The sequence below is a fragment of the Chiroxiphia lanceolata genome, chromosome 13, assembly GCF_009829145.1.
Source record: "Chiroxiphia lanceolata isolate bChiLan1 chromosome 13, bChiLan1.pri, whole genome shotgun sequence".
Taxonomy (NCBI): Eukaryota; Metazoa; Chordata; class Aves; order Passeriformes; family Pipridae; genus Chiroxiphia; species Chiroxiphia lanceolata.
This window is the reverse complement of record NC_045649.1, coordinates 4,935,242-4,957,203: the sequence shown is the minus strand read 5'-3', so window position 1 is coordinate 4,957,203 and position 21,962 is coordinate 4,935,242. Positions and strand designations below refer to the sequence as shown.

At 42.9% G+C, this 21,962-nt stretch overlaps 1 protein-coding gene across 1 annotated transcript in view; it reads right to left on the bottom strand.

Moving 5' to 3' along the window:
* Positions 1 to 266: 266 nt before the first annotated feature.
* The window catches only part of CMIP (c-Maf inducing protein), a 133,213-nt gene continuing 111,517 nt past the window's right edge, over positions 267 to 21,962 (bottom strand). Inside the window, exons 11-21 of the mRNA XM_032701189.1 lie at positions 16,644 to 16,709; positions 15,536 to 15,562; positions 15,020 to 15,068; positions 13,442 to 13,549; positions 10,775 to 10,891; positions 9,209 to 9,349; positions 8,218 to 8,265; positions 7,338 to 7,484; positions 5,766 to 5,871; positions 4,570 to 4,640; positions 267 to 2,278 (exon numbers count right to left, since the gene is read on the bottom strand). Coding sequence (XP_032557080.1) covers positions 2,225 to 2,278; positions 4,570 to 4,640; positions 5,766 to 5,871; positions 7,338 to 7,484; positions 8,218 to 8,265; positions 9,209 to 9,349; positions 10,775 to 10,891; positions 13,442 to 13,549; positions 15,020 to 15,068; positions 15,536 to 15,562; positions 16,644 to 16,709 — 934 coding nt within the window. The 3' untranslated portion in view covers positions 267 to 2,224. The remainder of the gene's footprint in view (positions 2,279 to 4,569; positions 4,641 to 5,765; positions 5,872 to 7,337; positions 7,485 to 8,217; positions 8,266 to 9,208; positions 9,350 to 10,774; positions 10,892 to 13,441; positions 13,550 to 15,019; positions 15,069 to 15,535; positions 15,563 to 16,643; positions 16,710 to 21,962) is intronic.

The following is a 21,962-nucleotide window of genomic DNA, read 5'->3' as shown; positions in this document are numbered from 1 at the left end:
CAGTGCAAGGACTCCTTAAGCTTTTGAAGGACTGGGGACAGTGCAGAGATCAACAGCCTTAGGGAGGGATGCAAGAACTGGACACACAGAGACTCAGCTGTCCTCCTCCTCCTCCTCATCCCTCCTAGGTGATAGTACCTCAAAACCTGGTGACTGGTGGAAAACAGCCCCGCTCTGCAAAGGGCTCTGGTGTCTGCACTTCCCACAGTGTCCCCACGTCACCATCCAGCCAAAGCCTCCTTCAAAGAAAACACAAAGCATGCAGCTAAAAGATATTCACTTACAGTTTATTTTTGCCTGAAATTATTTCACATCTCTTTGTACACAGCTACAGAACAGTAGTAGTAAACCATTGGTAAAAGCAACAGTGCTAAGGAAAATGTTGGCATATTTTTTTCTTCTTTTTTTTTTGTTTTCCTTCTTTCTTCCCATACTGCATCCTCGTGCAGTTTGGGATTTGAAGGGGGGAAAAAAACCTGACACACTACATGAGTTAAGACTCAATTTCTATTTCATTATTAAAAAAAAAAAAAAAAAAGGAAAAAAGAGAAAAACAACATCATTTGGGATGGGGTAGTCTACGTAGCAACAAACTTAAAAAAAAAAAAAAACAACAAAAAAAACCTGAACAAAAGCTTGGCTTCCATTGAATAAGATTAAATATATATATATATTTATATATAAAAAATTACATTGGCTGTATGTGAAACCTCGAGGTGCTGAAGAATAAAATAAAGGTGTTAAACAGAGGAAAAATTTCTTTTTGTTTTGTTTTTGTTTGTTTGTTTTTTTAAATAAGCAGCTCTGTACAATGAAGGCTCATTATGAAAAACAAAAAAGTCAACAGCATAGTTATAAAAGAAACCACGATTTTTAAAAAATCATCTTCTAAGCAACTGTGGAATTTGAAAAATGTAGCAGTCACATTTACAGACAGGTCAGGGCTATCGGATCAGCAACACCGCGATTTCCTCAGAGTCCCCAGAGGAACATGCAGAACAATGCGTGCACAGAACAGGTGAGGGAGGGAGGGGAAGGAGGGGGGGAAAAAAAAAAAAAAGAAAAAAAACAAAACCAGAAAAAGCTGATGCATGAAGTGGAGGGAGAACTTTTTTTTCTCTTTTTGAAATATCGGACGTAAACAGAAAACAACGGAGGCAACTTGTAAAATCTACAGTTTTTGCGAACACCCCATTGGCAAAATGAACGACGGCTTGTCCCCGTCTCCTCTCCCGCGTTTAAACCTGACGTGGTTTAAAAGACTAAAGAAAGTTTTCAGACTTCGGAAGGAAATGTGACTTTTATTAATCCCTGTATCCCCTCCCCCAACGACCACACCCCCCTTTGATATTTTCCTTCCTATTTGATAACGTTTGAGGCATTTTGAAATCAAAAAGACGACGCGATGAATGTTGACAGAGAGGGAGTATAATACAGTCTGCATTACTAAAAGGCAATTCTTCAAGGAGGACGTTTCCTTAAAAAAAATAATAATAACAACAAGACAGCAAACTAGTTTATACAGTACTAAACGCAAAAAAAGGGTAAAAGAATTAACAATTCATAAATAAAAGACAGGTCCCAGACCTGTTATTTGTGAACCATTTTCTTAAATAGGTGCATTATGTAAATCTTATGTACAACAAAATTACTTTGCATAACAACTGCAAGGACACGGGGGGAGGTGAAAATCATATTGGTTTTGGTTTTCTTCTCTTGAGATTTTTGTAAGTTTGATTTTCTGGAGCAAAACTGGTGAAAGAGGAGTTCTGGCTGGCTGGGTCCCAGCCAAGGAAACCCAGGTAAATAATGACAAATGAATATTTTTTTTTTTCTCCACACGGCATAAAACACAAAGGCAAATAAAATCCACAAAGGTGTTTTTTTTTTTCCTCTTTATAATCCTCTTGCTGCTACAAAGTCCTTTTTTTGTTTGTTTGTTTGCTTCCTTTTCAATTTAAATTATGTTGATTCTGAAATCACAAAGCTGAAAGAATCCAACGGGGTCCAGGCTTGCCCCGTCCCCCCGACACACACAACGCCACTCCGCTACCCCACAACCACAACTCCTGCCACCAAGTCCCCGGACTCACTGCTCTACAGGTATTAGCCAAAAGTTATTTTCCGGTTTGGTTGTTTTTTTTTTTTTTTTTCTCTCTGTTTGTTTTAAAAATCTTTTCCTTCTCACGAGAAGCAAAAGAGAAGAGTCGGAGGCAGGGAGAGTTCACCACGCTTCAGTGTAGCGGACGTCCACCTCTTTAAGGTTGGGTAGTTTAGCCTGTGTGGGAAGGGAGGAAAAAGTCAGGATTAATGACACGTGTTCAGGACTCGGGTAAAAAGTCTCTGTGAAATCTGTACCAGCAATCAGGTCCAGACCAGACCCTGATCTTCATTTTTTATACAAATGCTTAGGAAAATGTGTTTGTCAAACTCCCGCCGAGAAGGCAGTGGACTCAAACCGAGCACACAGCCACGTGTTCCTCCTTCAGCCTCCACTAAGGCACTGCTTGATTTCTCCCTTCAAGTACTAAAAAAAGTTGGAGAGTTTAGCATCTTTTTGGTGTCTTTGTGGTCTCCCTTCCGTAACTTCCGTGTCGTTCCTGAATTACCCCGCGCGAGGCAGACGGGGATCGGCTGTTTGTGCTGTTCCTACTTGTCGATCCCGTTTCCGTGCTCTCTGACCATAATTGCATGGCTAATTCTCTCAAAACAAATAAACACGTTTAATTAGGCTAGGGCATAATTGAGGACTTGGAAGTTTCTAGGAGTCATTATTACCTCACTCCTTGATTTATGTGCATGCATATTTTGATAAGAGCTAGTCATAATCCTACAGACACTGCCAGCAAATAATTTTTCAGTTAGGCAATAATGACTTCAGTAGTGGGTGTTTATTTATTGTCTGGTTCAGCCTGCCTGGTACATATGTGGGTGTCTGTGTGTGTGCAAGTGTGTTTAGTGGGGTGGGGGATGGAGCCGAGAGGAAATGTCATCACTGGCTTGTGCCCCAAATGCTCTCGCAGACCAAGGGGAGAAGAAGGAAAGATTTGTATCTAAAATACATTCTTTGAAGTCTGAGCTGTTCTCAAAAGACCTACAACCATGTGCCCCAGGGAGAGAAACTATTACCCTCCCTTGAACAGAGCACTAAAAAATGGCCACCAAGATAAATCTCAGTGGAAGAGGTGAAAGGGGAAAAAGTGACGCCTGCGTGTTTTCTCAGCTTTTTGAATTCTCTGCAGCCATCGGGACCCTGCTCACAGCCAGTTTTGCTGTTTGCCCTGGCAAGGCACTTTCTTGTGTTGCTGCTAAGGACTGTTAATGCAATACCAGAGCAGAGGGAACTGGTTAGGAAAATATGAGTTTCAGCAAGAAGTTAGTGGCAAAGGGGCTCAAAAGCAGGGTGGGACTGGGAGAGCCTTTCAATAGATGTGATTTCAGAGCCCTGGGCCAAAATCAGCATTGACCTTGATTGTCTGTAAATGCCTGGGGCCTGATACAAGCTCCATTGTGTGAACCCATCTGCAAGCCAGCTGTTGATTCCAAGGAGGACTTCTTTGCATATACAATTGTGACACAAGTTTGAAAACTTGATCTTGAAAAATCCATGCTAGCAGGATTGCAACTGAGTCCCTGGGGGAGCCCTGGCTCTACAGGCAGAACCAAAGAGAGACATTTGCAGTGGATTTTGAAAGCAGAGCAGTTTCAGGGCTTGCCTCAAGTTAGAAACTCAACCCAAGATTGTGACCTTTTGAGCAAACCTGGCCCAATCCAAGGTTTCAACATAGAAGACAACCTAATGCCAAGTTTCATCTTGAGTGTTTGGGTTTCTAAGGTAAGATTTTGGGAGATGCTACTCACACAACACCAGAGTGAAGGCAAAGTCCACATGAAGTCATGAAAGCTGACGTATCTCAGGCAGGTTTTGTCTGAAACCACCTGGGGCCGTTCCCCTCCCACAGCTACATTCGAGTTCTTTACACCATTTTGACAAAACGTTGTGAATTCACAGCAACACCAGACATCTTACATGTCACATTTGGGAACTGGGCATTTGTGCAGGCATTTCTGCTTAAAGCCCACTCCAGTCCTAGAGGTGCCAAGATAAACCTGCACCCTACTCAATGATTTTAATTCTCCCTTTGCATTCCAAAACAAAGCTCTGTAACACTGTTCAGCCACGTTGCTTCTGGTCCTGTTAACACTACAGGACATGGTGTGCACTAGATTTTACCTGTTTCTGTGTCCTTCATCAGAAACATCAATATGCTCCTATTTATGAAACTTTTACTGACAAAACCTTTACTGTTGAGAGCATTGGTGAAAAGATTCAGTTTCTGATTCTATCTCGTACTTCTCCATTCAGCATACTAAATGTTTTCTGGGTCCATCAAAGCCAGCAACCTCCCAATGCTGTTTTCAGCCATTTTCTCCCCAAAATAATCCACTTCACCCTCTTTGGATAACTTTCCACCCACTCCACGGGGCCAGTTCTCTCTGCACTAGGTATCACCACCATGCATGTGCTCAATCTACTTCTCATCTTTAGTGGATGCAATTCACAAATACCTTGAGATCTTCATAGGTATCTGCTGAAAGTTTGGTGCTGTTCATATTTAAACTACACAGGCTCTTCATGGCTAAAAGAGAAAACAGGCAGTTATTTATGATCATTCTGCACTTTCTTAAAATAATCAACTTACAGTAGGCCAAAGCATAAACAAGATGTATGTGAGCACTCTCAGGAAAACACTGAATAGTGTAAAATATAGAAGTACAAATGGATAAACAGCTGTTTGGGCCCTCATCCAGGAAAAAGTCCCTATTTAGGACAGGCCATTAAGCATATGCTTAAGTCCACTGACTTCAAAGGAGTTCAGTCAACTTCTCGTAATCACTTTCCTGCACATTATTCTGAACAGTGCCCGTTCTCAGTGCTCTGCGTGGTGCTCACAGGGGCCATGCTGATCTAGCAGTGCTCCCTCTCCTCCCCTCATACCCATTTTAGGCTCCAGTTCTTAGCAGAATAGTTTCCTAAGATGAGCCAAAACTACTGGCCTGTCTGGCACGTCTGCGTAGGATCAAGCCTATGAAAAACCAAGCCCTGTAAACCCAACAGCAAGGTTTATAATACACTGCTGGATGCAGGAGAGGGTTTCATTCTGGCACATCGAGCAGGTTTCAGCGCTCAGGGAATCCTGAATGCCTCCCTGTGCCTTGCTGGGTTTAACCTAAGAATAGGGAGAGTTTGACCTCCCCAGAAAAGAAGGAACAAAAAATGCCAGAAAGAGTACGGAACCTGCTGTGCACAGTTGCTAAACTGACTGATAAGTTGCCACATGGCTTTGCAATCTTCCCCTCCTGCACCACAAGGTCAGGTCCCACCCAGAGGGGGTGCCCATGGGAGGGTGAGGGAAGAAAGCTGGGAGGTCCCAGGGCAACAGGTCACCATATGAGATGGAGACAGGTGACATCAGTAAAGGCAGAGGCAAGAGCCAGAGTATGGTCCAGGCTAACAAAGCCCACACGAGGCCACCAAGTGCCATCAGGCTCAGGTCACCATCCCACTTCCCCTGCCCACACCTGAACAGCCGCATGTGTGGGCTGGAGCGAGGGAAGTTCAAACCCAACCACAACCAAGGCCTGTCCTAAAATCCCTACGGAAGCATCGCTGTGGCAGCCAAAAGTTCAGCCTTCTGTGTGAACCCGCATGAATCCCTCAGAACCCACAGGACCTTCCCACACAGCCCGCTGTGGTCACTCACAGCTCAGCGCCAGCAGCCCCGCGTCCGTCACCGGTGTCTCGCACAGGTTGAGCACCTGCAGCATCGTGAGGTGCTCGGACAGGAGCCGCAGCCCCGCGTCTCCAAACTGTGGGGCACAAGCAGAGTTGTGTTTCAAACAATGCACCAACACCTTGTGCAGGGCCCTCAGTGCAAACAGGGCACGTGGAAACGGTGTTTGCAGACGAGCCCTCAAAGCCACGCTCTGCTCGTTCACCACAATCGCCAATGACAGGAGGGAAAGCAAGTAGTTTTATCCCTGTTTTGCGGGCGGGGAACAGAGAAATTAAGTGACTTGTGCACACTTAACCACAGCCCATCACTTAATTAGAATGGTGCCTTTGAAGCCCGGACTTTGTACAAGCGGGCTCCCACCCAGGCTATACATGATGGTTGCGGCAGCCTCAGCCAGTTCCCAACCACATTACACAGAAAAAGCGCAATGCAAGTGGTATTAATTAGCTATTTTGGTCTCAAGAACAATGTACTATTGATTGGTAATTGTTCTATTGACCCACTTGGTTTCTGCTGTTTCTAAATTCTAAGATTAATGGAAACCAGGATATCGCAAAATAAAATGGAATCTAAACCCTTTTTTTTCTTTTTTAATAAACCCACACACACATATAAAATCTTTGTCCAGTGAAATCAAACTCATTTTGAGCAAGAAGCATCAAAATTTTCAAATCCAAAAGTCAAATTGTTAAGACAAATCTGAAGGAGACTAAAAAAAGAGTCTTAAAAAAAAGCATGGAATCAGTTTCTAGTTTGTACTCCCCATACAAAAAAAAAGGAAATTTCTGGGATAGAAAGTAGTTAGGAACACAAAACAAATATTTACGTGACATTTGGGTTAAAAAAATGCTGGTTTTTGTAGTTGCACTGAGAATAATCATATTTTCAAGGAACACTACAAATAGTTGCTAACAGAAAATGGGGAAAACCTATTCGGTGCAGAACCTCAGAGACCAAAAGCAGGGGCAAAACATAGAAGAAAAATTTAATTTTAAAACTTATTTTGATTAACAGTTGAATAATTTATTCAGTTAACTTGGTCTCTTTTTGCTTACAAAATAACATTTTCCTTCTACTTATTCATTCTTTGAGTTTCTTTTTGTTGCTGTCAGGTTGATCAGCATTCAAAGCAATTCACTGCCTAAACTGCACAGACTCTGTGCTTTGCTTGACCAGATGAGATGCACAGCATCATGTTTTTGTCCTAAATGCATGAAAACATAAGTACTTCTCAGATGAACAGCACAGGTACAGTACACAGCAGCAACAATGCCCAACTGGACCATTCAACTCAAGACAGCAGCAACCCTTCTATCATTAAAAATAAAATAAAATATAAAAATTAAATTAGGAAAAAAAAAAAGGCAAAATCAGCCACCCAGATAGGCAAGGCCACAGGAAGGCCTCATAAAAATAGCATGAGGACAAAGTCATCTAAGCAAGCCTCTTCACACACTCTTCCTGTGCTGACGTAATGTGAAATTTCAGAATTAGTCAGCGCTGGTTCCTGCTCTGAGTCTCAGACTGCAAAGCACTTACCTGAGTCGACCACAGGTTCAGCTGCTTGAGCGAAGGCAGTTTAATGAGGTGCTCAGCACAAGCACTCGTCACGTTGGTGAAGGCCAGGCTGAGGTTTTCCAGATTCCCAAAAGATCCCGAGCTTAGCAAGCGGGCCAGGTCTGCATCCTGAAAGGAGGCAACGGATTGATAATCAAGATCATGGATTCCCCAGCCCGTAACCGTCCGTGTCACCGATACTGGTAACCAGCAGGAGTTGCACAATTACTCCACTTGTTTACAGTAACAGAGAACCACACAGAGAAGTTTCTGTTTGTTTGGCAAGCAGCTGGGCTCTTGTGGCAGCGTTGCTTCACACACCCTGGGAAAAATTTGTCCAAACATTAGGACAAAAATGTTCTTTGCGTGTGTATCCTTATGAGACATGAAGGCTTCAGTGCCGGGACAAATGCTGAAGCTGGGTCTTTAAACTTCATGAAGATTTAACCACAAGGTCCAGATCCCAACTGTGTTCAGGACTGTTACCTGGCCTCAGTGAAGTCAATCTGGGTTTTCACCAGGCTTAACTGCAACAGTGCTGGATCTCTTTTGAGACTTCCATGTCTGAGATCCAGAACTGCTGCCTTTTTAACGCAAAATTCTGTCTCCAAATCTACCATTCCAAATCTGCACAGCAGTATAAACCTGACAGTCTGATGCTTGTGCTGGGGTTGGAAACTGCTGCACAGGCCCAAGAGGAGAAATGTGCCCTTACTTGTGTAAACTCCAGTTGTGTTGACAGAGCAAGCGGAATGGCTCCCTACTCAACTGCCCCAAACCACTGTGCCACATGGCAAACATAAATCAAGAGTTTAAATATGGAAAGACAAAGCTTGTTTTTCTATTGACATGATTAACTTACCGTGGACTTGGATGGCAGCGTTAACCTTGTGGGGCCACCTTTTCTTTGCTGTAAAAGAGAAGATATTTTGGTCAAACAAGTTGCCATTCTACATTTCAGACCCACGGAAGTACAGCAAGCTCTTCACTAGAACAAACCCTGCTCTGATTTCAAAGCTTCCTGCCACCTCATCCCTGCTTTTTCTGCACTGACAGATTTTTTTTCTGAGTGTGCCTGTTGCTACCCAGGGGACACCCACTAACCACAGCTAAGTGGGTCTTCTCATGCCATTTCCCTGCTCCAGCCTGCCAGTATTTAGCTACTTTCACTTTAAAGGAAGAAGCTATAAACAGCTATAAAATGCTGGACTAGGAGAGCAAAGGGGTTGAGACTGTGCAGCTGATAAAATCGTTTGTTTGACTTCAAAAAAAGCATCTACTTTTCAGGCTGGGAGCAGAGGTTAAAGACAAATATAAATGTGAAAGAAGGAAGAGGAAGGTTGTGCAGGGCTATGTTTGCATAGGTAAAAAAGTGCTAATGAGAGCAGATCTGGTTTCAATCTGTAGATCCTGTCTTTAAAACCAGGAAAAAAATTTTTTCTATAGGCTCTAGGTCTGAGAACTAGACCTAAAGACCACCTCAGTGAACTGCTGCGAATGTCAGAGCATTCAGAAATGCTGGCCAGCATTAGAAATATTTGCTACTCATATGTCAAAAGGTGGCAGAATTTGACAAGCTGACTTGTAAGATCTTGAGACAGCAGGGTTTCACCTTTATTCTTTCACACAGATCCTAAGCAGGTTATTGAATATCATTCATAAACATAGTATGGGATTAGTCACATCACTAAATACCACACAGTATACATATTCACAGTAAAATCCTCCTAGCACTGCTCCCATCCTGTTGTTAACTGGGAATTTCACACCCTGCTTGTCCTTCTTTTGAAGCTCCATTTCTGCAGGGCACAGACCCCACCGTGCTATGGTAATACTGTGTGCAGGGGACATACCAGCTCCTTCAGCTCCCTCTGCCTCTCACACAGCTGTTCATACATTCTCTTTCCCACGTCTGTGCTTTCCAGGGTGGAGATGATCTGGAGCTGGGTGTCGTTGTTATCAATGATGTTGTATTCCAGCATCAAACACAAAATCTAGCAAAGCAGAACAGAAGAAGAGTGACCACTGCAGGGCTTACATTCCATATCTTTCAAATATCTTAACTACACTGGGCATGGCAGTTTAAATTCCTGGGTAAGTTTTCAGAGCATGCATTATGTAGGCTAGATTAGAGGATTGTAGCAACACTTACTGACCTTCCAAGACAAGAAACCAATTTTTTGTTCATAAAGAATGAAGTGTAATCTCTAAAAGTCAGCCTGTCCATCCTATCTTCCATTAATGCTCATTCCTTCTGACTGAGAGGTGCAATTACTTTGCCTCAGACCCGGAAGATGGCTCCATGCCACAGCTCTCTTCAGAACAGGTACAATCGATCCAGTATTTCCCAGGTACACTGGATAGGCTGTGGATTGGCAGAGCTGGGACATTACACTCCAGTAGCAGAGCCAAGCAGCTCCTGAAGTGCCGGATTTTCTGTCCCTAAGTGCTGAGGTTTCTGTGCAAGCAGAACATGTGTGAGGTGCATCCAGTCCATGAGGCAGGATGGGAAAAGCCTGAGAGGCTCTGAGAGAGGATGATGGTGGAAGCTCACTGCTGGGGCCAGGACACTCTCCAGCTCATTGGGAACACACCTGACTCACTTCTGGGAAAGGGGCTGCCAGGAACAAGTCAGACCTCAGAGGCTGATTCCAGACTTAGGACACAAGCTGCCCCTCCATGCTGCCTTTCCTTTTCAGTTATGTATCATGTCATTGCAATTAAAATGCAAATCTCTTAGTCCCTCCATAATTTCAATTATTTTTAATGAAAAAAAAATGCAGCAATATCATATTCAAATGCATGCAGCATTCTCCTTAATTTACTGGATTGAATTAGCATGGACAGATCTAAGCCAATGAAAATTTGTAACGCCTTCCACCTATTTATCCACCCTCTACTTCCACTTAAAATATGACATTTATCAAGAAACTTCTCTTAAGAAACCCCCAAAAATACATATAAACTATTAGTGCAAAAATAATGACCAATCATAAGCACAAAAAATGCATATTGATGTAAGCAAATAAGGTTTTGTAAATGTACTTCCTGTGCACTGCTCATTTTGCAGGTGGTAAGACAAGTATCAAGCATTTTGTCATGGAAAAGCCTCGTGGTTGTGAATTCTGACCCCTCACCACAGCCAATACCATCATAGCCATTTATTTCCCATCTTAACCTCTCCGACTGCATTACAGCAAACAATTTCTTTCTCCAAAAATTCTTGCAACAAAATTTCATGTAATTCACATTCATGTCTGCAGAACAACAATATTCTGTTCCACTTAATTGTGAGAAACACAACTGCAAAATGCTGGTGGTTTGACAGCACAAACCCCAACTCTGCTGGGAAAGGCAGTGTGAGGCCAAATCTGAACACTGCTCATAAACCTGTATGACCACAAATGTTTAGGGCTTACCTCTACCATCGTCTGGTTACCCCTCAAAGCCAGTAGCATGCAAGGTCCTAATTTATTTTCAGCCAGTGAAAGCAGGAACTTCTTTGTTTTATAGCAGGATCCCATTAAAATATGAACCTATTTGAGAAACAGAGGTAAAATTAGGGGTGCAAGCTCAAAAAACACATATACCTCTGAAGGGACATTGTTATGCAGTCAAAAAACATTAAGTATTTGCAGCAAACCAAAAGGAACAGAGGCCTTCATTACAATTGCAGACTCTCAACAGCCTTAGTGCTGAACGGAAGTGACTTTCTGAAGAAGGTGATGCCTAGTGAGATCTGAGGGAGTGGGAAGTTTTTCTCCACAAGGGAGCTCAGCTGACAGCCCACAGGCCTGATATAGGCTTCCCAGGAAACACCAGAGCAGCTGTGCAATTGCCCCCATTCCCAGTAACATGATGAACCAGCCCCAGGGGAACCACCGGAGATTTTGCTTTCGCATCTGTTTGTGGTTCGGTTTCCCTGGAAATGCCAGCTTGTGAGCAAGGGTTTAGTGTCTGGGTAAAAGGCAGTGGTGCTGGCAATCTGCTGGCCTTGGTTAAGGGGTAGTGATGGATAAAATCACCTGTGCAAGATGAACAGACAGGAGCTGACTGGGGAAGGAAGGACTGCTTTAAGAAAATCCAGCAGTCCTGAGCCCGAAGTCAGAGATGACTTCATGTGCTTTCATGTGCTTGAGTCATTATCTTGTTTTCTCTTTTGCTCAGTTTTCCCCAAAAGGAAAGCAATGCCAAGAACATCCCCTGAGTAAGACTCCTTCGAGTCCACTAGTTAACAAAGGTGTCCTGCAGACTCTCTCCGAGCTCCAGAAAGTATCACGTGACATCACACAGTAACACCTCTGGCAGAAATGCAAAGCCACTTGTACAAATCAAATTAAAGTCTCTTCTCACAAAAGAGGTTGGCCATATTAGTCCCCATTTAAAAGCCCTAGAAATTAGATGTAAAGAATTTTGGGTTCCTAGCTGAGTCTTATTTCATAGCCCAGATGGCTGATTCCCCATTTGCTGGAGAGCACTGTGTGAGAATTAGTATTTTCCAATGGCCTGGGCAGGAAGAGCTCCATTATGCAGACTCAGCATCAGCACCACTCTACAGTGACCCTATAAATTCGTTCTGTGGTCCCCCTGGTTCATGGCATTGCCTGGGCTATGTTCAGTACTGCTGAAAGTATCACAACCATGCCATGATGAGGTCAATTCTATGTGAATCATGTGCTACCACACAATTGTGCTGCCTCATGGCTTCATTACCAGCAGGGTCTTCAGAGATACAGAAAATCTTTTTTTCTGAAGCATCCATCAGCTCAGGTGGCCTTTACAAACATTAATCTTCAAGCCAAAATGGATTTCAGTTCATGCAGTTTTCGTTAAGCTTTTTCAGAGGTTTTCTTGAGCGACAGAAAATACTGACACTCACACTAATGTAACATCGGGTGCATCTCAGAACAGGATGTTTTTCAAACTTATGGTTAGTCGTTAGCAGCTCTTTAAGTATTTATCAACATCCTTGCAAAGGGCACAGTGTACTGCATATTAATGTGTGTTAGCATTGTGCTTTCTCATGCACACCATCTCCTGATGCTCATAAATTTCTTGAACCGAACCAGCTCTCAGGAGAAATTATACAGTTCTGAAGAAATTTTCCTTTCAAAAGATAAAAGACATATAAACAGTGAAGAGGGATGAAACCTTTTGTGAACAGTCTTTGTTCATTATCTGTTTCAAAGGTATCTGATCCATCTGAATTTAAGAGTACAGACAGACATGCATGTACTTTATGTCCCAAAATGTGCAGCATGTGGGAGATGTACAGAAGTGTAGCTCTCCCTGAAAGTCACTTCACTGTGTACCCAACAGCCAACTGCACCAAATGTTTTTCCCCTTACCAGGGAAAGGCAGTAATATCATTTCCATCTTCCTTGCTATATGGAGAATTAATACAGAGTGAGACCTACGTGACTTGACCCAGGTTGCACAGGAAGACAGTGCTTAAATCACATCACTGATTAAAACCTGTTATTTTCTGTCTAGTCCTTCTCAGAGTCACAAAAGAAATAACTGCTGGAAATGGAATACTGGTTTCTAATTACACCTCCCCACACCAATGTAATTGAGCAGAGTCACTGATACATCTTTTTTGTCTGTCTATCTATCCATCTTTTTGGTTAAGTCAATGTTACTGCTTTTAAATTCCAGGGTAGCCTATATATGAAAACTATAGATTTGCATGTACAGAACAGCCTGTCTCCCCTGTCTCCCAGCATTCCATGTTCCCCAAGAGAGTTTTTTATACAGACACACAAACACACATGTTTATCAATACAAAAATACATACATATGCACAGGCATGGCTTATGCATTACACTATCAGTGAGAAAACATGCCAAGGTCCAAAAGGAGAAGAATGACATGCTCAACAAACTGTGACTGCAAGGGAGGTCAATGGATGTGGTGATAGAAAGATCCAGATTTCCTGGTGAATGCTCATGGTTTACAGAACCATGATTTTGATAATTTTTTATTTTTTTTTTTTTACAAAGACAAATAAATCTTGTTACTGCCAAGTAGGCATTAACTACTTACTGAAAGGAGGTTTCTAAACTCACATTATTGCAGACACGTACCATACTGGCAAACAGTTCTCCATCATCATCACAGGCCACCCCTCCAGGGCTGTAGAGCTGGAACCAGCCATCTTTGCCAGCCCGCACACTCAGCAAACAGGAGTGGACCTGCCAAAAAGTGAAGACATTGGGAAGGTTAAAATTCCTGCCAATAATCACCAGCATTTTCCACGTTGGGCTGAAAGAGGTAACTGCAAAACCAGGGACTGCTGAAAATTTTGTGGTTAATATCCCAACCTACAGAGCTGCAGGCCGGTCTCCACTCACAGAACCCATTTTTCAGTATAAACAAGGAGGGAAGCTGTATCATCACTAAATGCTTGGCCTTTTTCATTCCCTTTACACAAATCAAACACAAAATGGCTCTAATTTAGAACAGCTCCTTCCACTTGGGAAAAAAACCACCACCAAAAAAAAAAAAAAACAAAAACAAAAACCCCCCCACAAACTTCTGAGCTTCTGCCATTTCCCCACGTCCTCCCAGCATATGTGTCTACACATCTGATGTGAGCTGCATACCAAATGCAGAGGCTGATGGTTTGCTCATTCCAATCATTAAAAATTCTTATTACTCCTGCTCTAATAAAATTTGACCAGAGTCAGGGTGAAGGAAGTCCACAGGGAAAACTCAACAGGGATACGTAACACAGAAGTTGCACTGAAGAACTGGCACCAGTGAGCAACCATTAGTCTAAATTTGTCTCACTGTAGAGATTACTATATTTAGTCCCACAGTTTAATAGAAGAGTCATAATTAAGCTTTTTTTTTTTCCTTTTTTTTTTTCTACCCTTGAAGACACAGATGTTCCATTTCAATTTTTGAGGTCTGTGCTGGGGGAGGTGAAGTCTATGCTCTTTCCTTTAGGGATGCAACACGAGTGACAGATGAAATTCTGGTGCCGTTCCAGGACAAGAAGGTTTTATCTGACAATGGTAACTACTGCTCACAAGGGGTAAAATCATGAAAACCAGGAGTTCTGGGCAATGATGATGATACAGCCTCACCCACAGTTTGAGGGAGCTTTGTTTCCTTTATGTCAAAAGCAAGGATTATTGTGGATGAGAGGTTCCCTCTGACTCAGCCAAAGCTGATGATGTTGAACAAGCTACAAGTGCAGCTATGAAGCAGCAGCCACGAGGACACACTCACTCCAGTAACACACCTCCCACCCCCTTTCTCCTGCCAGTTCACAAGAATTAGGGTTATTTGCACACAGCGTGGCTGAAACACAGCTAAATGGAACCTGTCATTTTGTAGGCTGTATGGATCCAGGGACTCTGCTTCACTTTTTTTGTACGAAAGATGAAAAGCTCTGAGAGATTCCAGAGAGTGGGAAAATCTTTCTGGCTACAGGACACTGCAGAACAAGGACATCAACTGATGCCAGACAGGAGGTGACAACACATAAGGCCAGAAACCCTTAACAGTGGATGTCCTGAGTGGTCATTACTCCTTAAGAGACTTAAGTAGAGCAAAACCACACCATGTTTTGAAACAAACTACTTAAGCAGAGATCTGAACAAGTACACTTGCAATCCCTCCAATTAATACTCTGTTTAAACTGCCAACAAACTCACTTCTTGCCTCGGGTCTTCTGCAAATCTCTGAATCACATATTTCAGCTCTCTGAAAAAAAAAAAAGAGTAAGAAGGACAAGAATAAGCAGTGGCTGGTTGCAGCATTCACACAAGTGTCATATTTCGCTTGATTTACACTTTAAACGGTATATATTCATGCACTTCAGAGAGAAACAAGTTGAACTCCTTCCGCAGGAAGGAAATATGACGTCTAAAAAGTGATTACCAAGGACAGTGTCTATTCACAATAGGCCAGAAAAGGTTTCAGAGATGTGCACTGACAAACTCATTTGTAAATTCTATCAGCACCCAGTGGCTTTAGTTTTTAAACTCCTGCTAGCACAGTAAATTACAAAGAAAGCTTCTTATTGCTAACTGAACATGCTTACAGCCCCTCACACATAAAAAACATTACAGACACAATACTGAATAATGCATCATTGCTATTATTGACCAGTACGAGTATTTTAAGTAATTTGCCCCCTTCAGTACAACAAACAAGCCCCACGGACTTACTTTGTGAATTTCTCATGTGCAAGAGCCCTGAAATTTAAAACAGAAAACAGAAGAGTATGAGGATCTGGGAGAAGGGAGGGAAAAAAAGCCCCAAAAACCAAACAACCACTTTTCAGTTCTTTCCAGATAATAAAAGGATTTGCTAAGCAACTGCAGCATACAAGACAAAAAAAAAAAATCTTTTAAAAAAAATCAGATAAAGCCTCTTTCATCAACCTAGGGGGGGAAAAAAATTACTTGGAACAAATCTTCTAGCTTTTCCTGAGTCTGTCTTAGACAAGGCTCTGAGTAACGTCAATGGGAGCTTTGGGTCAGAAGAAAGGGAGCAAAAGACTTACAATATAGTTATATAATTACAAACAGAGTTTTGGCTACCTCCAAGAGCCAGGTGAATTCTTTAATTGCAGTGCAATTAGGGTATGGTCACAGCTAATTAACATCAGTAAAGCAATTAATGGTGATTTTGTGCAGTGCCTTGCATCACGGTATGGTTTACATCTCCCCCAGGACTCACATGGGACTTAGGTAATGCTGTCTCTGTTGCCTATCTCCAAGCTCTCACTGTAGCCCAGGTAACCTGGCATGGAGGATTAGACCTCTCTGATTCAAGACACCAGGTCATTAGGGGATGTGATAAGCCAGCAAATTGTACAATTACGGGTTGTAATTTTTGTCCGTGGAGGTCTGCATTTCATGAACACTACTGCTCATTAATAGGTTTCCGAGGGAGCCTGGCTGATCCGTAGGGTAACTTCTTCATTTAACGCAAAATACAAATGATGTGAGTCTCTGTGACGCCAGTAAAGCATCCTCCTCCACTAAATCTCTCGCTTTGCTCTCCTCCTCACCAGCTTTCCTTCCTTTCCTGTCTGCCTGTCTCTAGTTAACCATATTTCTATTCAGGATCGTCTTAGAGAAATGGGGAAGGAAGTTGAAGACGGGGAGGTCTTCACGTCCCTCTGCATCAGCCAAAACCAGCTCTAGTTTCTAAAGCAATACTAGAGGCACAAAGCTCCTATCACAGTCAGTTTTTACTGGATGTTCTATTTCACCATAAAACAACAGTAACAAGAATAATCCAGTAAATATTAAGCCAGTGCAAACTCACTCCTTGGGAAATGGGATAGGCTGAAGCAAGCTGGCCAGGGCTGGTCTCCAGTCATCATAGTCTGACCTGAAAAATAAACGTTTTATTAATAGGTTACCAGGTTTTAAATATGGTTTGACAACAGTTAGTTCAAGGAGTTAAAAGCTTTTTACTGCAGGCACTAACAACCTTTCTGTTTTACTGAAACACTCTAAAGATCTACAGTGACATTTCCCTTTCCATTTGCAGCACATTCTCCACTGAGGCACAATAAATCTGGTATTTACAGTGACCTCCGGAGAGGCCTTCTTTATGTCAACTTAAAGACATTTGCTGTTTATGAAACCTGTTGACATTTAATCACTAAGTAATACTTTCATCTAAGTTGGTACAGCAATTACCAGGCCATTGCTATTTACAGCTCTGCTCTGCATGTAATTGGAATTTTTATTTGCTATAAGACATAAACCCATTTGTAAAAACAAAGATACCCCTCAATCCATTTCTAACCTTGGCAGAAAGGAATGGGTCAATTCAAACAGTACAAAGTCTTTGGCTTAAGAGGTGAGAGACTACAGAAGGAAGCACTGTCAGAATTATTGAGTGGAAGAGGACAAATGAGGACAACCCCAGCAGAGAGCTCAGCCCAGTGCACCCAATAAGAAGCACCTCCTCTCTGCTGTGTCAGCACCACATCAGCTCTCAGCTGATGCACCTGGTTTTCATCTCTGCTCTCAACACACAGAACAGTCCTACAAGGAGCCATCCACAAGGGGATGTTCATGTGAACCAGGATATAAAGTATATTTTGCTTTACAGCATGCACTGGTCAAGGCAAACTAATCTGGCAGCACGTCATCCCAACCTGTTGCCAAATTCCAGCTGCTTGACCACACCTGGGGAAGGCTCCTCATGTAGGAACAGCACTTGCACACTGCCACCCCTACCCTTCCAATGATCTCAAACATCTAGTGGCTCATTAGCACTGATGAACTGCTGAACCAAGGCACTGCACAAAGGGCACAATCATTGTATGATGGATGAAGTGAAGGACACAGAAAGTAAGAGAATTTGGCAAGTCAGCACCAAAACAGGGCACAGAATCCACAGTCAAGGCCCAGCTCTTGGCACTGCCAGGCAGGCCACTCTCACTCCCATTAGTAGCCATGAGTACACACAGAAGTAAATCTCATATGGGGTGGAACACCTTGGGATGTTCAAGAGCCTACCACCTCCTCTTACTGCTGCTACCTTTCAGATTTCAGTGTTAAAAACCAGCTTATTGGCTGCAGCTTACTGGAAACTTGGCACAAAAATATGGTGTGTCTTTAGGAAGGAACGAAGTGTAATGTTCTCAAATGGACAGTATCTACTGATAGCATTAGAGACAGACAACATATGCACAGGAACCATTCCAAAAGAATGCAATTTTGCAAAGAGAAAGTTCTAGCCCAGAGAAATTGAAGATGGATGCATTTCCAAAAGTCTCATCCATCTTTTGAACCACATAACCCAGAAATTTCCATAAACTAGTAACACACCTCATATGGACAGTCCACAAAGACGTGTTCATGGACACAAAGAAAATGTACACGCATGAGCAGGGGATTCTTAAGAAGCAACATGCAGAAAAATTTTACTTGAAGGGAGGATCATGATGTAAAAATCAACCAGGGAAGCAGTTATTACTTGCCCAAGAGCACTATGAGTTCAGGTTACAAAAACGTATAATATCTCATGAAGTAACCAACCCACTGTGATCTGAAAGTAGTGTAACATATTAAAAAACAGAAGAAAACCTCGTGCCCGTGCCAGTTGCACTAGAAGCCAGTGAGCCTCATTTTCTCCTCCATCAAAAATTCTGTTCTTGGGTCTAAATTAGGAGCAACTCGGGGACAAGGGTTAAACAAATCTAAAGTAAGTGTGAGTCAGTTGCAGGGAGAGGGCTTTGTGATCACCCATTCCTAAGGTTCTTTCCAGAGACAAAAAGTCCCTTACCTGCTTAGACATTGAACAAATAAGGAAGATGATCAATTTTTTAGTGTCTCGGAACAGCAAGACATGAAGCAGGACTTTGTTACAGGCGTTGTTTTTCCACTTAGTCAGTGTAAAGTGAATAACATGAAACATCTGAGGATGGGGCTTGTCACAGAAACTGAAATAAGGCAAAGAAACCTCTGACACAGCATCTCTAAGATGAGCTCTGTGGGTTCTTTCAACAAAGCGTTGATTAATTAGGGCTCTCTACATGACTATTTGTTGTTTCTGACCTACAGACACAAAGGGCCAGTGACACAGAACTCTGACCTGTGTTCAGGTTCAGCTGAAAGTCTCTTGTTTACCTACCAGGTCTCTGTAGGAGACAGTTGATGCAACACATCTAGAGCTGCAGCCATGAGAACTGTCAGAGGTCTCTGACCCACACAGCCTGGGTTTCACTATGTTTGTTAGGTGTGAGAATGAAGCACAGACTTTTTTTTTTTTTTTTCAATTTAAATATACACACCCTCTGGAAAGTCCTAGATGATTTTACTCTAAAAATGACACATTTTTATCGGTACATGCAAACAATTTCAAATGGAGATTTTTGAGCAGGCGAGACTCGTAAGTCAAAAGGCTGAGTCAGGAAACTCAAAGGTGTTAAAGGTGCTTCACATCTCACGAGATAAAGCACCTATAGATCTTCCCCAACAGAAGCTTAAAAGCTGAGACCCACTTGGAGGCTTAAGCTCCTGTGGCATCTCAAGTTCAGTGTTACACTACTGAAGTTCCTTCTTTTGCAATCTGGAGAGCTGTGATTAGGAATAATATGAACCAATCAATTTTTTCATGGCTGATCTTCAAAGGAAATTGCAAGAGTAAGAAAAGAGATGTTTTATAACAGACTAAGACCAAGTGAAACTGCAGCAGAATTGGACAGTATCACTCTGACTTCTGAAGCTGGGGAGCCTCCATTTGCAGAGCAGGTCTGTGAGAGGGCAGTGAAAATAAACCATAGCCTGCTTCCCTAGGAGGAGAAGAAAGAAAGACAACCATTTCCAATGAAATATATAAAATTTGGTCACATGAGTCGGACCTGAACACAAAATCTGCACAGCCTGTAATCCCTTCAGCCTGAGCTAGGAAACATGAAACAAACATAGCACGAGAATAAAACTAAACTACTTATTAAAAGCCTACAGTGTTTCTCCTCCTCCCACCTATTCCCTTTTCAAAAACATTTTCCTTCTGTCTGTGCTCATCTCATCTTCACTCATCTTTCATTTCAGACAGTTGCTTTTTTCTTTTCCTTTCTTTTTTTTTTCCCAGTCCATTCAAAGCTGTAACACAAGACAGAAGTGTTTGAAGCAGGGAAAGAAAGGGAGATGGATTATCTCTGGCTGCAGTTAACAACCACTGCAATGAGCCAGACAAAGAGGCCAGAACAGGAGGAGGAGGGAGCACAGAGCTCCAGGGAGAGCACCTGTGACAAACTCCCTTTGGAGCTCTTCAAAGGGTGCTGGGCTCAACACTCATGCTCATCACACAGCTCAAATCCCAGGACTAGCCTTATAAAAGCAAAGGGGCAGAAAGACTCCCTGGCTCTGGTTTTTTTTGCAGGATTTGCAATTTTAGGTGAGCAGCACAGCAGCCAAGCCGCAGCCTGACCTACGGGTTCCTGGAAGTGTGTGGAGGGCTGAGGGTCAGGAAGCCAGGCTGTGACAGCTCCTCAGAGCCATCACCTGCTGCTGCACACGTTTTCTAGGGGATTGGCCAAAACACAGAACAACCATATTAATTGAATAATCCCCTGCTGCAGTGACTTTGCCTCTGGGCCATCGTCGCTCTCGGCCTGCCAACATAATACATTTTCCTTCCCCAGGATCACCTTTCACCAAAATGAAAACCTGCCCATATGTCATGTGCAGCACAAACAATCCAAAACATACTAGCAGCCCAGGGCAACCCTGATAAACATGACATAAGAGAATCCACTTGGGATATTCAGAGCATGCCACTGACCTATTGGGGAATGCAGAGCAGGCAGGGGAAGCTCCAGTGGGTGCCTGTGTTTGGAAAGCTGTTGCTCTTATCTCTGACAGAGCACAAGCCCCAAGTCCTCAGTTTTGGGAGGACAATGAAGAGACAAGAGCAATTACTTGGAAGCAGCTTGTTCTCCAGACTGAGCAGCTTGAGCAGCTTAAAAACCTTTTAGATAACCTGTGATGTCAGACAATAAGATGACCAAGCCCCCCCATCATGTTCCTGATCCCTTCTTTCCCTGGCTCTAGGTCCAGCTCCCTGAATTGTGTGACACAAGGTTTAGCTCGGGGCTCCAGGGCAGGCTGAGAAAAAGCCCCATAAGACCCTCTGTCACATAAGGCACAAACCTGCTATCTACAAAACAGTGAGGTACCTTTTCACCTTCAGCCCTCTTTTGAGCTGGGCTTGTGGTTTTTCCAAAAAAAGAAAATTTAGCACCATTGAAATACCCTAGAAAGGTCCTGCCCTGGCTGCTAAGAACAGAAACGGGCTCCACTGCTCACAGTTGGCATGGAAGCATCAGGGAACAGCAACACAAGGTTGCCCAAAGGAGGTGACACTGCCCTGGTCACACTGGCCCCAGAGAGGGGTACAAGCGTCTGGACATCTGGAAGGACCCTTGTCACTACAGGCAGCCATGGAAACAAACAATAACACAGACAAAGGGTAACAGCTTAGGATACAACACCATCACAGCTTCCCTAAGAGGGGTCTGTTCTCACAGCCAGTTTAGTTTGCTATTTGTTGATCCAGATTTCACTAAAGGAGTTTAAGTGTCCCCCCGCCCAACTCTGGGTGCTGCCAGTGGCATCCTTCCGGTGAAACACAGATTTTGAAGTCATCCAGACCAAGGAAGAGGACACAAGGTCCTTCTACCACAACCTCCTCTAACCACAGTTGTGCTGTTCAAGCAGAAGTTTGGCTGTACGAGACGTTCCCTAAGTCATGGAGACATTAACATGCAAGTAAGAGCTGGGCAACGCTGAGCTGTTCTCAGAGCCTCTAATTTAATGTGATGAACAGAAAGTTTTCAATTAATTTAGTGCATTTTCTATGCACCAGTTTAAGACTTGTAGGATTCAGGAGGCACTGACTGGCATCAGTAACACTGTCAGAGTCCAGACTGTGTTAGAGAATATTGACACAGAAGTTTGATCCACTTTTGAGTGCAGGACAAAAATATCATGTTCCACTAGAGACTGTCTGCCTTAACATCTGCCCAGACTTTGGGTCATCTGCCAACATCTTTAAAATCATGATTTTCTGTTTTCCTTTAGCATGCAATAGTTGTGTTTTGTTACTCAACTACATTAGAAA